This window comes from Carassius gibelio, chromosome B12 (assembly GCF_023724105.1).
Source record: "Carassius gibelio isolate Cgi1373 ecotype wild population from Czech Republic chromosome B12, carGib1.2-hapl.c, whole genome shotgun sequence".
Lineage (NCBI taxonomy): Eukaryota > Metazoa > Chordata > Actinopteri > Cypriniformes > Cyprinidae > Carassius > Carassius gibelio.
The window spans coordinates 15,525,674-15,540,758 of NC_068407.1; the positions used below are offsets into that span (position 1 = coordinate 15,525,674).

Consider the following 15,085-nt stretch of genomic DNA (forward strand, 5'->3'; position numbering starts at 1 on the left):
TCGCAGAAAAATAAAATAATCGCAATGTCATTTTTTCCCAATATCTTGCAGCCCTAGTTCATATCAATCTCTAGACAGAACAGAATTGTTATGCTGTCTAGAGAACGATATGAACATAAACATTACTTTTAGATCATTTCTATTATCTAATCTATTTTAGATAATAGATTGATCCAAACAATTTGCATAGGAGCAACAACACTGAAGTGTCTTAGGGAGAGCCACACATCAGCATGCGTTATCATAAGAGACCCTTAGCGCTTACAGACAAGGTGATGAGTTCTGTGTGCCGTGTTTCTAAATGAGATAAGCAGCTCACAGGAGCCTGTCCAAACGCTACGCTCCATCAGCGTCTAAGTGTTCTCCTCGTATTAACATCACCACTGACGGGTGTCAGTGTTCTGAAAGTTTCCTCTAACTTCACCTCATTGATTACTTAGTCAGCCAAATGATTTGCAAGACCCTGGAGGAGTACCGACCTGAAGAAGCAATTACGCAGAGGAAATGTAAAATAGAGTTTGGGCCAATTAAAGATTTTCATTTCTTGGTCTGCTGGGAGCTCCAGGCTGTTGTTGCAAGAGTCAGTCCGCCGTATCCATTACTGTGATATTAAGCAGGGTCTTACACAGTCTACAGCCCGTAACACTGGTGTCCTGAGCATTTACAGCACTCACGGCAGCAGATGCCCGCAAGGAAGCTTTCTGTGAAACGTGAACGATTATTATTTTTAAAAAATGAAAAAAGAAAAAAAAAAACTACAACCAACATCCCTACGGCACCACACATGTGAAAATCCACCCACATTCACTTCCACATTTCTTTTCACTCCTTGCGACACAGACAGGAAATCAAAGTATGACATTTTGTTTTTTGCCATTTTGTTGGGTATGAGAAGCAACTTTTTTTTTCCATAAAAGACTCCATATGTATCTACGATATTACTCTACATTGGAAACAGTGAAGTTTTTCATTCTTTTAGGACAACTCTTTGTTTAATGCGAAAACCAAGCATTCCCACTGTCACAGCGGGTGACACTACAACACAAGCTGTAACCTCATTGGCTACTGTTCACCCTTCCATGTTTTAATTTCAATGAATGCCTTCAAATTACATCTCATATCATCTGAATGTATCTTAAAAAGCCATGTAAATTTCACATCCGTTCTACACCCCTGGTTTTACCTAAATTGTGCAAGCTGTTTCAAAGTATTAAAAAGCCATTTATCAGGGCTCAACAGTGTGAGCATTTCACTCGCAAAAGTGAGACTGATCAGCCAGTCACCAATCCAAGCCGATCATGAGGAAAACAACCGATTCCGATCCCTGGCCGATCAATCGGTGCATCTCCACTTCATTTATGTACTTTATGCTAAATATGAACGGCAAAGTCAAACTTAGGGAAAATTAAGGTGCGATAAATGCTAAAGTTGTTTGTTTAAATGTTAAATTCAGGCAAGTAAACAACCACAAAACAAACCTATCTAGGGCAGGTGGTAAGCTCATACTCACTTGCCGTGAAGTTAAACAGGTCAAACACCTGAAACACTCTAACAGTTAGTAACAACAACTGATTAATGCAGTGCTGCTAGAACAAATCAGGAGGTATTTAAACATTAAAACACAACTCCAATGTATTTTTGAAAGAACTAAAAAAAAAAAAACTTTCAGGGAAAAACATACCTGCAGTAGAGGTGTTAAAATATTTCCCAGGATCCTCTGGCACTTTGTGAGCACTTCTCTCAGTGCTGAGAGCGAAAGGGGCCCTGCTGGGGGCCACGGCCTCTATGCTGGCGGGTTGGTTCACCCTGCTGTTGGGCTCCAGTGTTAGGCTGGCCTGGGATCCCCCTGTCGGCGTCATTTTGGATTTAGGCTGGGCTACGTTACGAGATGTGACCGGCCTGGATTCATCGTCACTGTCGAATCCAAACGGATCCTCGGATCCATCACCATCCGAGACCTTGGTCCTCTTGGTCTGATCCATCACCTCGGTCTTCAAACCGGGCCTCTTTGCTCCCACCTTGGCTTTGTAAGTCGTCTCGCCCCATTTGGTGCTGAGCGTGGCTCTTTTATTGGACAACACCTCGTCAAACTTCGAGGTCCCATCGCCTCCTCGACGGCTGTACGTTTTTCCAAATCTAGATGTCATTGTGGCATCTGTCTCATATTCCCTGTGAACAACCATCAACTGTTACATGAATAATTCGCTGACTGTTTTGTAATCAAATTTAGTTGACTATTAAAATTCTGCCTCGAGTTTCATCATTTCTTAATGAATAAAATCAACATTATTCAGCATTCTACATGTGTGAAGGTCTCGGGGCTATTCATTATAAAACCGATGCACTCATGAACTCTATCAAACCTGACACCTACTTGCATTTCTGTGCTGATAACAAGCAGGAAACTAGAATTATTCCATAATATGATTTTGATTTCAATATGCATATGCAAAGAAATCAATCCTGTAATGTGCTCAAAAAACTGAGAGATTTAAAGGAATAGCTCACCAAAACATGAATGCATGTTGGCAGTTTACTCACCATCAGGCCATTCAACAAATAGGCATATGAGTTTATTTCCACATGAACCATTATTGTATTTTAAAGTTAAAAGCTGTGTGTTTTAATATGCAAATCCTTTTTATTTTTATTTTTTTATTTTTTTTTGTTTTTTGAACCGTCACTTCTGGCCAAAATACCAGTCCATAACATTACCCCCAGCATAAAAATATTCAAAGTAATAAAATAAAGCATCCCCTGTTTTCCCTCTTACACTGAAAACCATCAACATATTTGTTTAAAACTGTTTTGGACTGTTTTCACATGTAAATAGGCCTAAATCTGTGAATATTTCTCTCCTGGTTGAGCCAAAACAACTTTTTCACTGAAGAAAGCAATTTTATACATAGAGGACTTGCATTTTAGCCAGAAGCAAATGTTGTCTTATTGATGGATTTGTTACTTAAAAACAAACATCTTTTCGCTTCATATGATTTTAATTACTTGACTGGAGTCATGTGGATTATTTGTATTTTATAGCTTTTTTTTTTCACATTGTGATTTTATCAGCTGCTTGGAACCTCATTCTGATGATGGCACCCATTCACTGCAAAATGGATGGATGAGCAAACCATTGCTAAATTTCCCCAAATCTGTTCAAATGTCGAAACACACTCATCTACATCTTGCATGGCCTAAGCGGGAGTACATTTTTTTTTGCAAATTTTCAATTTTGCCCTGTGAAAGTTCCAAGATCCTGACTACAATAATAGCACTCAAGTAAACCAAAAACTACCATAGATGTTAGAAAAAGGTTGTAAACCTGTATTCCTTGAAGCAAATGCTACGGCACACTAATATGGCAATTATTCATAATCATAATATTACCATTTCTATAATCTGAGGCCGCCAATGGTTTGCAACCTAACTAGTCCCAGCTGGACAAACCCCCCCAAAAAATCAATTCATGCTTTCTGTACACAAAGCCATCAGAAGTATCAAAATATATAAGTTGAAATGTCACCTTTTACCCTACATAAGAAAAACTAATCTGTTAAAAAAAAAATACAAAAAAAAAGTTTAAGTCTTCATATATCAAAAAAACTAAAAAAAAAAAATAACAGGCAGTGTAAGTTCCAAGATCTAAAAACAACAACATGGATTTTCGAGTAGCATTTATTGAACATTAATATATCACTCGTTCAATAATAAATCATTAATATATCAGTAATATCAATCATTCAATAGTGGTTTACCATAATAATAATTTTACCTCTTTACTGGCTTGGAAAATAACTAGTGCCAACTGAACAACCCCAAAAATAATAGATAAAAATCAAACGATATCACTGCAATATCAATCATCAAAACTAAGAATGCTAAAAGCTAGTATGATTATAAACTAATGCTAATACATGTAACCCTTCTCTTTTGTTTACTTTTCACTTTGCAGTGTTCCTCCCCTCGCTAAGCAAATAAGACATTAACACAACTTCTGTACCTGGATTCCAACAAAAGAGTGTTTGAAAACCAGCTTAGCTGATAAAAACAACATAACCACGCTAACGTCTAGCAGTAGGATTAGCATGAAAAGGCTGGCAGGCTAATCAGGCAATGCTGTGAAATGCACTCTGTATCCAGCATTAAAACTCAATCGCTATTTAGTTAAAATGTAGATTTTTAATCTACAGAAGAACTGAACCCACAGCAGGACCGAAGGAGGTTAAATACTCACCTGGTTAATGAAGAGAGTGAATCCGGGCCTCTGAGCTTCACTAAAACTATAAACAAACAACTAAATACCTACGCACTGCTTCACGAGCTCCGCCAACACAGTTATACGTGTATCTGAGATACGAGTTTCGATATAACGGAATATAAAGATTCACAAGCTTTCTATTTAAGTTTTCCTCATGTATTTCTGCCTCGATTGTTTCGGCTCTGAAACACCAACGGCCTCCATCCGCGTTCCCCCTCCCTCGCGTTTTCGCGTCACGACAATCGCGTCGCAGCACAGGCGTAAAAATGTTGGCCAATCACGGGCCGCGCTGTGTAAAAGTAAGACGATTTTCGAGGTTAGCCCTGGAAAGAGCCCTGAACTTGAACGCGATGGGCGTCACGTAGCCTTCCTTCTCGCTGAATTATGGGAATTGTAGGCAATTGACTGGAATAACGTTTATCAGGCAACTATATTTCTTCGGTTTGTTTTGGTCAGGCATGTGTCATTTGACCCACATCATGTCTCCTAGCAACAGGACCTGTCAACAACAAGTAGAGTAGACATATAAGCCATAAACGCTAAGTTTCTTTTACCTTTTATCCATCTGTACAGTACTGCCAGGTTTGTTTAGTGGCTTTCAATGTTTATTTAAGATGTAACCTTAGTGAGAAACAACGCTATGCTATTTTAGTCATTTAAGGTCTTAATATTCTTCTAACATGATGTGGACTGTCAGTCAGCGCCAGTGAAAGTATTTGAATTTTAAGAGAATGCACAATCAGTGGAGTCACCTATCCAGCAGGAATATGCCATTCAGACCTCACACGAGGTGAGTTAATGCATTTTAAAAAAGACAGTAAAACATATATAAAGTAACAAAATATTTTTTTTTTCTATTTATCAAAAAAATAAAATAAAGAAATAAAACGCTGGAAAAAAAAGTTTCCACCAAATAATCAGCAAAACTTTTTGACTTTGATTATCATAAGAACTGTTCTTAATAACTGAACATCAATACATCTACATGCAGCAAGGTTTATTTTTTATAAAATATAAATGTGTGTGAAAAAATAGCTATATATAGCTGATTGTCATTTCTTTGTAACTTTGAAATGTACTTGTAATGTCTGACTAAAAACTGATTTAAAGTTTTCAACATTTTCTTTCTTTTTTCTTTTTTCTTTTTTTTTTCCCAGTGTAACAAAAATATTTTATAAAACATTTCATAGCTGCAGTTCATTTCATATATAAAAGAAATCTTTATTAGGCTACTCATTCAGTACCTTTATTTTTTCAGGTTGACGTTTATAACCTCCCACAATTCACACCAAATCTCTACCAGAAGTGTAAGTTCAAATCTCATTCACAACTCTGTACCTAAAATAGTTATTTCCTTTCGGAATATTTAGCACATACTGTTATTCTATACTTCTACCAGGTGTGGGCTCACTCACTATGTCAGCGCACACAAGCTGGGCACACTAACCGCTGGCAGCTGGCAGGTGCTTTAGGCAGTGACCTGCTGGGTCAGGCACAGGTTCGGAGGGCGGAGGAGTTTGGTGATAAATCAGCCAACAGAAAACTTAAATCAGGTGAGATGTGCAATCAGCCTAAAAATACAATCCAGGAAAATTGTGTTTGACTCATGAGCACATGAAAAATAAATCCTCACTGTCCTACTATAAATACCTTTGTAGGGATAGTTTAAACAAAAATGAAAGTTCTGTCATTATTTACTCACCCTCAAGTTGTTCCAAACCTGTATGTATTTATTTCAGCTGTTGAAAACAAAATACAATATTTTGAAGAATATTGGTAACCAAACAGTTGATAGTAGCTATTTGACTTCCATATGGTAAACAAATACATAAATAAATAAAATACAATGAAAGTCAATGTCTACTATCATCTATCATCTTCCTATAACTTTCCCTACCATATGAAACCTTATATCACAATAAAATCATAAAATACATACATTAAAATGACTATATCTATAATATATTATTATTACTATTGTCAATACAATGTAAAAACATCATAACAACAAAAACATCATAACAACAAAAACATCATAATACAATAAAAATAATATCTGACAATCTAGAACCAAAAATCTTTGTGTGTGTTTTAGATTTGGTGGTTTATGTATTTGTGTTTTTGTAAAGCTTATCGGTTACATTGCATTACAGGACACAGACAAACGCAGATCCAATTTATCCACAAATCATGACAACACACGTCTTTCAGAATAGTGTTTAGAAGTGTTCAAGAAGTAACCAACTTGCATTAATGAGTTCAGTCCATAATGCCGCAGTGCGTCTTCAGCATTGACTTCTGCCAGAATCCTGGGTTGACCGGGGGGATACGAGTGCCAGTCTGTGCCAACCCGCTGACCTGGTGTCACAAACCTGGCATCATTTTAGAGATAAGCACCTGTAGTGTTTTGGCACAGGAGGGGTTTAAGAGGCATTGGCAGTTACGCACTTGAAGGCTCTTTACCCAGAGAAACAATAGGAAAGACAGTATGGCTTTTGATTCCTATGCCAGGATTCTGTGAGTCTTTTTCATTTGTAATAATCAGAATATTGTGATGAAATAGAGGTGCACATTCCGAGAGGCATCTGCTTGAATCAAATGCTTCTTAATGCCTGGAGTTATTGCTATAGTTTTGTTGATTGTTTTTACTTCAGAGATGATATAGGGATGCATATAAAGATATTAAAAGATACTTTTCAGAAATAGGGAACAAAATGCTGCCCTATTACTTTTATTAAAGCAGTGAAGGTACAAACCCCATGCCTTTTGAGGAGAGAACTTTTAAATATTTTAATAAGGGATAGTTCACCAAAAAATTAAAATGATGACTTCATTACTGACCGTGATGTCATTCCAAACCTGTATGACTAATAAGCTTACTGATATAGTTTTTTTTATTTATTTATTAGTTTTTTTTTTTTTTTTTTGTCCAATACATTAAGTTATAATTATAATTAATTAGAGTTTAAGGGATTAACTGCATTAACTAGATTTTAATATCCATTTCATGATTAGTGTTACAAAATTATGAAAATTTGTGTTTTAAGCTGCATTCATTCATGTCCCAAATATTGTTGCAGTGTGGCAAATAGTATCGCAAAGATTGCATGTAAAAAAATATATAATAATAATAATAATAATAATAAATTAAGCTATGGTGATCTGAAAAAAAAGAAAAGAAAAAAAGCTTACTTAAAAAAATAATTTGTTGAAAATTTACTCTGGCCATTAAAGACAATTTTATCTTCCCTGGAAAAGATTTGGAGAAATTTTGCATTTTTGCAAAGAATCCATTGGTGAGCAAGTGATATAATGCTACATTTTTCCAAATCTGCTCTGATGATGAAACAACAACATCTTTGATGGTTTGAAGATGTGTACAAGTTTTTTGTTTTTTTGTGACCTATTCCTTTAATAAGAAGTGCAAAAGGATTCATAACAGACGGTAAACATTTAGAATTTTCTTAATTTGCATTGATTTTTTCATCATTTACTCTCATTTTCATTAATGCAAACACCCATCTGTCACAGACATCCTGTATGTTTACTCAAAACTCAAATATCTGGAACTCTTCATCCTATTCTTGAACACACGCACACTCTTGGAGTTTCTCTCACTGTGTGTTTATGTTGCAGCTGACCCCATGACACTCCACTGGCACGAGGATGCCACTAGTTGCCCACAATCCCCTTTGCCACAGCTCATCCACCCACTCTCGGCCGGCCGACGTACCAGACTCTGGTATGTTGCCAGGAGCAAGTGGACTTTCGTGACAACTGTTTAGCGGGAGATAAACGGGCAGACAAGGAGAGATGGGGACAGTTTATCTCACTCCAGGGATAGATCTATGGGATATCTGCCAGGCCACATGCTATCATTATGGAGCAGGTTGGATAGCACATTAGAGAATGGCAACTTTCAATTTGGTGGGCCTTTGAACACAAAGGACTGTCAGGAGGAGCTGCAGACCACTTGGCACTAAAGCACTGTGGGATTAGATGGGATTAAACTGACAAAGTGTGTGTGTGTGTGTGTGTGTGTGTGTGTGTGTGTGTGTGGATGCACCTATAATGGTTCTCTTTACCTTTATATGCAGCAAAGATGTGACATGGTCTTCAAAACTAGACACTCCAGAGGAACAATTTTACATTTTGTCTCGCAGACTGACCCAAAACGCTAAACCAGGTATTGACTATTTAATTGGTGATATTTGCTAAAACAGGAATCATTATTGCTAATCCTCAAATTAGATTAAATTAAAAGATGGCTCCAATTATGTGATTTGTTTAGGAGAGGTGTATTGTTGTGTTTCTAAGTGATTTTCACCTGTATGATGATAAAACAATAACTTTGAATGAGGGGTGACATTTAGAGCCTGGATAAGCCAAAAGATTAATTAAGATTAAAGTCAATAATGTGATGATTTCTGTGAACTAAATGGTTGTCCTAAGATGGCTGTTGTGACCAAAGATATAATTTCCGGACAGTTTCAGAAATTCAGCATGATCACCACAAAGTGTGTTTGCTGCTACGACCCACATTTACTGACCAGACAATAAAAATGCATAAAAAATAGCATTTATCAACGCGACATCACGCTAAAACTTAAAACTGCTTACCTCAAACATCTTCCTTTTTTATCAGCGTACATAAAAAAGTACAATTGCTAAGCTCTTCATGATGTTCTTTTTGTGTACCACTAGTGCTTACTAATGACGCTTTATTCCTCAATAGTAACTTGCATCTAGTCACTAGGTGTCATCATCATGCAGTCTGGATACATATTGTACCCAAGTTTATTAGATCCATGTCACACATGTGATTTGTAATGATCTTACAGAACTGCTAAAATCATGCATTCTAGCAACCACTTAGCAATGACATAGCAACTGCATGCTTCTATGTAATGGTATATATTGATATAGTAAACATCTGTCTTTGTTTATGTTTATAGATGCAGTACTGGAATGTTTGGGGGTCAGGTGGGAGCTGCATTGCTCTGTCTTGAGCTACTCAGACATACTATCTAAGTTGTATACTAACAGCAAAAGACAGAGGGATGTTCAGCTACAAGAGAGAGCTGGTATGATGCCCGTCTCTAGAGAATATGCTTTTTGTGTGTGTGTGTGTGTGTGTGTGTTTTCATCTTTTGTTTTGTTTTGTTGGTTTTGTTTGTTGTGCATTGTTTTGTTTTCTGGAGATGATCGAGCTTAAAAGGTTTCTGGAGAACTTAAAACATAGTAAACTAGTCAGTAGTGAACATTTTAAAAAAATGATGTTTGCCTGAAGGTGTAACCATAGCAACAGTATTCTGCATGAATACTCTCAGGTAGGATCAGTATCTATGTCTAACTGTGAAAAGTGAAAACCGTTGTAGAGCATACCACCAACAACGTCTCAACTAATAACATAAGGATCTATTTGACTAACCAGTGGGAGAGGGGAGAGTGTCGTTCTGGGAACTTGTCTGCAAACAGTCATTATTTTTGCAGTTCTGTTTCGTGGCACAAGTGGTGCAGGAACAGCAGGCATTACCTCTAGAATAGCCTTTAAAAAAGTCCTGAGAAGTAATTGAGCCCATCCAAAGGTCATTCTATAATGAGAACCCTGTATTCATAAAGGAATTCATTAAAATAGGCATAAAATATGCAGAATAATAACTTTATTACATTATTAATGAAACATTATTATGTAATAAATAATGCAAAAGTGAAGATCCCATTGTAGTCATCATAGATATAAATATTTTGCATGTTTATCTTAGAGTTTATGGAATGGACATATTAAAAAGAAACAGTTCAAGAGAGAAATGCAGGCCCTCCGTTTTGTTTGTGATACTGCAGCCACAAGTAAACACAGCAAAGTTAATAGGACTCAGTGTGAAAGAGGACTGGTCTCCAGAAAGTGGCATCTCAGCAGCCCTTTGATTCTCCGACTGCCTGTCAAAGACGCCTCCATCAATAAAGAGGGTAAGCACTAAAAATGTGTCATATTTATTATATTATAGCGGTAAATAACAAGCTGTGTCATCATTACTTGTTGACTTGCTGTCACATGAGCTTCTGATCTACATTAAGTGTGCTATCATTGATGTTGACTGATGAGGGAGCATACAGGGATATTTAAAGAGAAACAGAGTTATGTAAGAATCTCTGCTGTGTCCTAGCTTTGTCTTTTGCCCTGCGGACCCTGTACGACCCAGAGGAACGCCCCAGTGAGTGGGGAGAGGCTGTGCTCTCTACTGCTGCATTACTGGGAATGTCAAACCTCTTAGAGAAGTGAGTATCGACAACTTCAGATCTAACCTTGCACTAGCAGGTCCAGTACAAGATGTCCAAAACACAGAATTCTGCAGTCACCGTCATTTATACATACATACCAATCCAACTTTGGAATAATTGTGGATATATATATATATATTGAAAGAATATCAGCATATAAGAATGATTTCTGGATTTATTCTTAAAAATAAGCTATTCCTGTGTGTGTGTGTGTGTGTGTGTGTGTGTGTGTGTGTATTGTGTCATATTAAGCAATAAAGAATGATCCAGTAGTGCATAAGCCCACACCCAAGTCTCTAGAGGAGTTTGTGTTGTCCAATCTCAGATTGATTCATATCCAGGATGCTGGGTGGAACTGGATGTGAATTTTGGCACTGCAGTCAGTCGCTGTATTTATTTGACAGATATTTCTCAAATAAGATCAGCCGTGTTCCACCCATCAGAATTTAAACTGCAGCGTGCATTGCATAACAGTGCATTTCTCTCTTGGTCATGGGTGCGTCAATTTGTAATCCTTAAGGGGGAATTCAATTTGACACAGTCACAAATGCTCATATGTTTATTTTTTAGAATGGTCACGTCAGAATATCAGAAATAATCCAGACATAAATGAATACACCGTGTTTTATGGTATATTCAATATGTTGTCCTTTTAAAGCTGATGGATATGATTGACAGGTGTCTTAAAGAGATGTTGGCAAATATTTCCTCACTGACTGTGTGCAGCTTTCATCGAGTGTCCTGCAAGGTAACACAAGTATTCTTCTTCTTGCTTTGTTTTATTGTTCTTTAAATGTCCAACAGGGGGAGCTCTGTATTCATTGTGTGGACCTCTGTAAACTTCTTTCTGTGTTTTTCAGTTGAAAGAGACTGTTCTCCAGAGAGCATGTGAGCGCTGGCTGGAGCTGTTCCTGGTGACTGAACTCTCCTTCCATATACAACTCAGAGATTTGCCCTTTGACCTCCTTCTGAAGACCCTGCTTAGTCCAAGGTCTCATATGTTGTTTTTTTTTTTTTTTTTTTTCTTTACATTGTTTCAGTGGCAACTCACATCAGGATCTTGTTTGATTACATTGCTTTTGCATTCAGAAGATGAATGCTGTTCATAAGACCATTAGGATGTTTTGCATCGTGACATTTTCCCTCCAAAGCTTCATTACTGCAGTGCATCAGGGTGTTTTACTTTTGCATTTGTTTGTAATTCCCTTTATCCTCAGTGGTAATTTTCATTAGATTCTCATTACTGTAATATAGTCAGCAAATGTTTTCTTCATTTACATCATTTACTTTATGTCTTCATTTACATCAAGATAAAATAAGTACATTGCACCAAACACCATCTATTTATCTATCTATCTATCTATCTATCTATCTATCTATCTATCTATCTATCAGTCGATGGGGAAATGTGCCGAACACATAATGGTCTTAAAATAGACCTTTTGTCTTTGTGCATAATATCATTTCTTTTAATTTTGGGGTGACATATGGCCTGGAGATTCTTAATAACACTTTTACAAAGTACTTTTCTGTACTTCAAGTGACCGTCTGCATATATAATGACTATTAAAACACATTAAAAAGAGCAGATGGAGTAAATCAGCAAGAAACTAATAAGCTTTCTGTGTCTAGACTGTTCACATCTAATGAGTATGAGGTCTTGAGAGCAGTGCTGTGCTGGCTGTTCTTCCAGTTAAACCCCCTAAGACAGACCCTACCAGCCCACAGCACCATCATCACCTTCTTCTCCAAGTACGTAACCTCCTTTATGGCATTTAGAGCTATCAGCAAAACACAATGCATGTGATCCATTAGTATAATTCCAGACAGTAAAAGCCCCATTTATGAAGGACATTCCAATAATTCAGTACACTATTCATTCTTTTTTAAATGACCTTGATACGGCTAAGCTAGTTCCGTGCACATATGCTGTTTTAATGACATCCTTCCATCATATATCTGTCTGTTTCAGGGAAACGGCTGTTTTCTTGGAACAGCCTCAGGGTCAAAAATACGTCGCTATCTTTCAAGCACTTCGTATTCATGGCATTACCGAATGTAAGTTTTGGTTGCTTCATGATAGATGCTCACAACATCGCAAAATAACATCGTCTGCAGCATTAGATTGGTCTTCAAAACCAAGCATACTTTGTCCCCAATCTCTAGATACTGTTGTGCCTCATTTCTTAGCTTAACTGAAAACAGACAGTTTGGCAGAATGAATGTGTATATCTCCACGAGAGTGTGTCCAGACAAACAGTACGTCCCAGTTACAGTATCACATCATGGCTAGAGTCAGAACCTCATCCACTGGACCTCCAACGCCCACCAAACAGACGTGACAAGACTATCAACTGTTCTGAAATACTTCACAGGCACAGTCATACTACTGATGTGGATAATTCATCAGAAAGGAACATTTGTTTGTTATTCTCACCATTATGTCATTCAAAATTGCATGGACGGAAAAAAAAAGTGTCCAAGTGTCAAGAGACGTAAAAATAACAGAAAAATGAAGTGTGGAAACCTGTTTGGAAACAGTTATAAACACACTTTGCTCATATGCAGAATTATGGATCTAAACAAACTCTTAACCCTACATATTAAGTATATAACTTATCCTATAAAAGTTACAGGAATAAATTATACCTCATTTAATGAGGTGAATGTTGCAACTTAGCACCAAAATTCACATAAAAAAAAACACATAAATAAAACTTTTCAACTAATGTTAAAGAAATGTTTCACCCCAAAAAATTAGCTGAAGATGTACTTACTCTTGGGCCATCCAAGATTGATTTTGTTTCTTCATCAACCCGATTAGGAGTAATTTTAGAATTGCATCACTTGCTCACTAATGGACCCTCTGCAGTGAATGGGTGCCATCAGAATGAGAGTCAAAACTGCTGATAAAAGCATCAAGATAATCCACAAAAACATGATTCCAGTGAAGTGAAAATATTCATGTTTATTATGAACGAATCTATCATTAAGATGTTTTTAACGTCAAACCATTGCTTCCGGCTAAAATATTCTTATATTATAAGTGTTCTATCCCTAATATTGATTTCTCCAGTGAATCGGGAGAGAAATATGCACAGATCAAGCACTGTTTTTAAGCGAAAAAGGATTTTAAGAGTACTGATATTTTAGCCAGAAGCAACAAATTGAAGTTAAACTGCCTTAATGATGGATTTGTTTCTTACAAACATGCTGCTATTTAATTGAACATTAAACGTTAATTGATTCACTTAAGTTGTGGTGATTACTTGTGGTTTATTGTGAAGGTTTTTTTTTTTTTTTCAGCTGCTTGGACTCTCATACTGACGGCACCCATTCATTGCAGATGAATCGTTAAGCAAGTGATGTAATGCTAAGCTAAATTGCTCCAAATCTGTTCTAATGAAGAGACAAAATCATCTACATGTTGAATGAATAGGTTTTCTGCAAAGTTTTATTTCTGAGTGAACTATTCCTTCGAGCACACACTATACTTGTTGGGAGAAGTAGCTTATCACTGGAAAAGCATTGTTTTGGAAGTAACAGAAATTGTCTTCCCTAAGTTAAAAAAAAAGCGTTGCTACTTTTAGTTTACTACGCAACACTTCATTTGAGTTTTGTTGTTTATGTGTGTTCATGTCTCAGGGCAGCATCTGCAGGAGCTGCAAAACATCCGAGTTCTTCCTGAATCCTGGCTGCTGCACATCCTGTCCAATCATTACCACACTGTGAGTGTGTGTAAAGACCACAAACACAACGCCTTATTCAACCCACCCGTCACTCCAGATGTACCGCCATACATCATTCATAAACTGCTTGTTTTAATATAATTTGTATTGATTATTTGTCTCCACATGAAAACTAATTCATGAGCTGCAGGGTTTATCTGTATGTGTTTTCCACAGCTTTACCGCGGGGGCGACATGGTATTGACTGACTTCTCCAAACAAGCGATCCGTTTTGGAATGATGCTTGATAGGGTGCGGTACACTTTCTGTCACTTCAGCACTGATGCATTATGGCCATTCCTAGAGCTTTTCAGTCCTTCAGTCACTTGCAATTACAGTTGTTACAATATGACTACGTCAATCCGTGCTTTTTCTTTCATGCTCATGTTCTTTTACTTGTTTTTAAGGCAGTATTTTGTGTGTGTGTTTTTTTTCCATGTGTCACCGTACAGGAACAAGTGTGCTGCACTCAAACCATCAGCATACATGGCTTTTACTTTCTTCTCCAAGCTGCTAAAATGGGCGAATCAGATACATACAGCTTCTCCATTGAGGTTAGAGCATTCACAGCTTCATATAACCTTGTGAAAAAGAAGTGTGCATAATTGCACCAAATGTGCACTTGTAGTTTACTTCATGTACTACATTACAGATGATATAATGTTTATAAAATATAAGGCCATTAGGTGTATTTTAAAAGAGGACACTTTTCATGACCAAGTCTCGACACACAAAGTATACTTTGTTAAATGGCTCAAATTTTAAGTATCACTTACCATGCTTTAAAAAGTATAATTATTTTGATGTGTTGACTAAG

At 37.0% G+C, this 15,085-nt stretch overlaps 3 protein-coding genes across 3 annotated transcripts in view; 2 read left to right on the forward strand and 1 right to left on the reverse strand.

Moving 5' to 3' along the window:
* The window catches only part of LOC127968888 (wings apart-like protein homolog), a 76,422-nt gene extending 71,941 nt beyond the window's left edge, over positions 1–4,481 (reverse strand). The window contains 2 exon segments of the mRNA XM_052570284.1: positions 1,682–2,169; positions 4,235–4,481. Coding sequence (XP_052426244.1) covers positions 1,682–2,147 — 466 coding nt within the window. The 5' untranslated portion in view covers positions 2,148–2,169; positions 4,235–4,481.
* The window catches only part of LOC127968890 (serine protease HTRA1B), a 433,724-nt gene that overhangs the window by 319,662 nt on the left and 98,977 nt on the right, over positions 1–15,085 (forward strand). The gene's annotated exons all lie outside the window — the stretch shown is intronic.
* LOC127968889 (BTB/POZ domain-containing protein 16-like) overlaps positions 4,623–15,085 on the forward strand; it is a 13,934-nt gene continuing 3,471 nt past the window's right edge. The window contains exons 1-15 of the mRNA XM_052570285.1: positions 4,623–5,048; positions 5,517–5,565; positions 5,658–5,811; positions 7,895–8,000; positions 8,356–8,444; positions 9,214–9,342; positions 10,103–10,228; positions 10,426–10,537; positions 11,219–11,288; positions 11,401–11,531; positions 12,173–12,292; positions 12,513–12,598; positions 14,186–14,268; positions 14,446–14,520; positions 14,721–14,822. Of these exons, the coding sequence (XP_052426245.1) occupies positions 4,990–5,048; positions 5,517–5,565; positions 5,658–5,811; positions 7,895–8,000; positions 8,356–8,444; positions 9,214–9,342; positions 10,103–10,228; positions 10,426–10,537; positions 11,219–11,288; positions 11,401–11,531; positions 12,173–12,292; positions 12,513–12,598; positions 14,186–14,268; positions 14,446–14,520; positions 14,721–14,822 (1,491 nt within the window). The 5' untranslated portion in view covers positions 4,623–4,989. The remainder of the gene's footprint in view (positions 5,049–5,516; positions 5,566–5,657; positions 5,812–7,894; positions 8,001–8,355; positions 8,445–9,213; positions 9,343–10,102; positions 10,229–10,425; positions 10,538–11,218; positions 11,289–11,400; positions 11,532–12,172; positions 12,293–12,512; positions 12,599–14,185; positions 14,269–14,445; positions 14,521–14,720; positions 14,823–15,085) is intronic.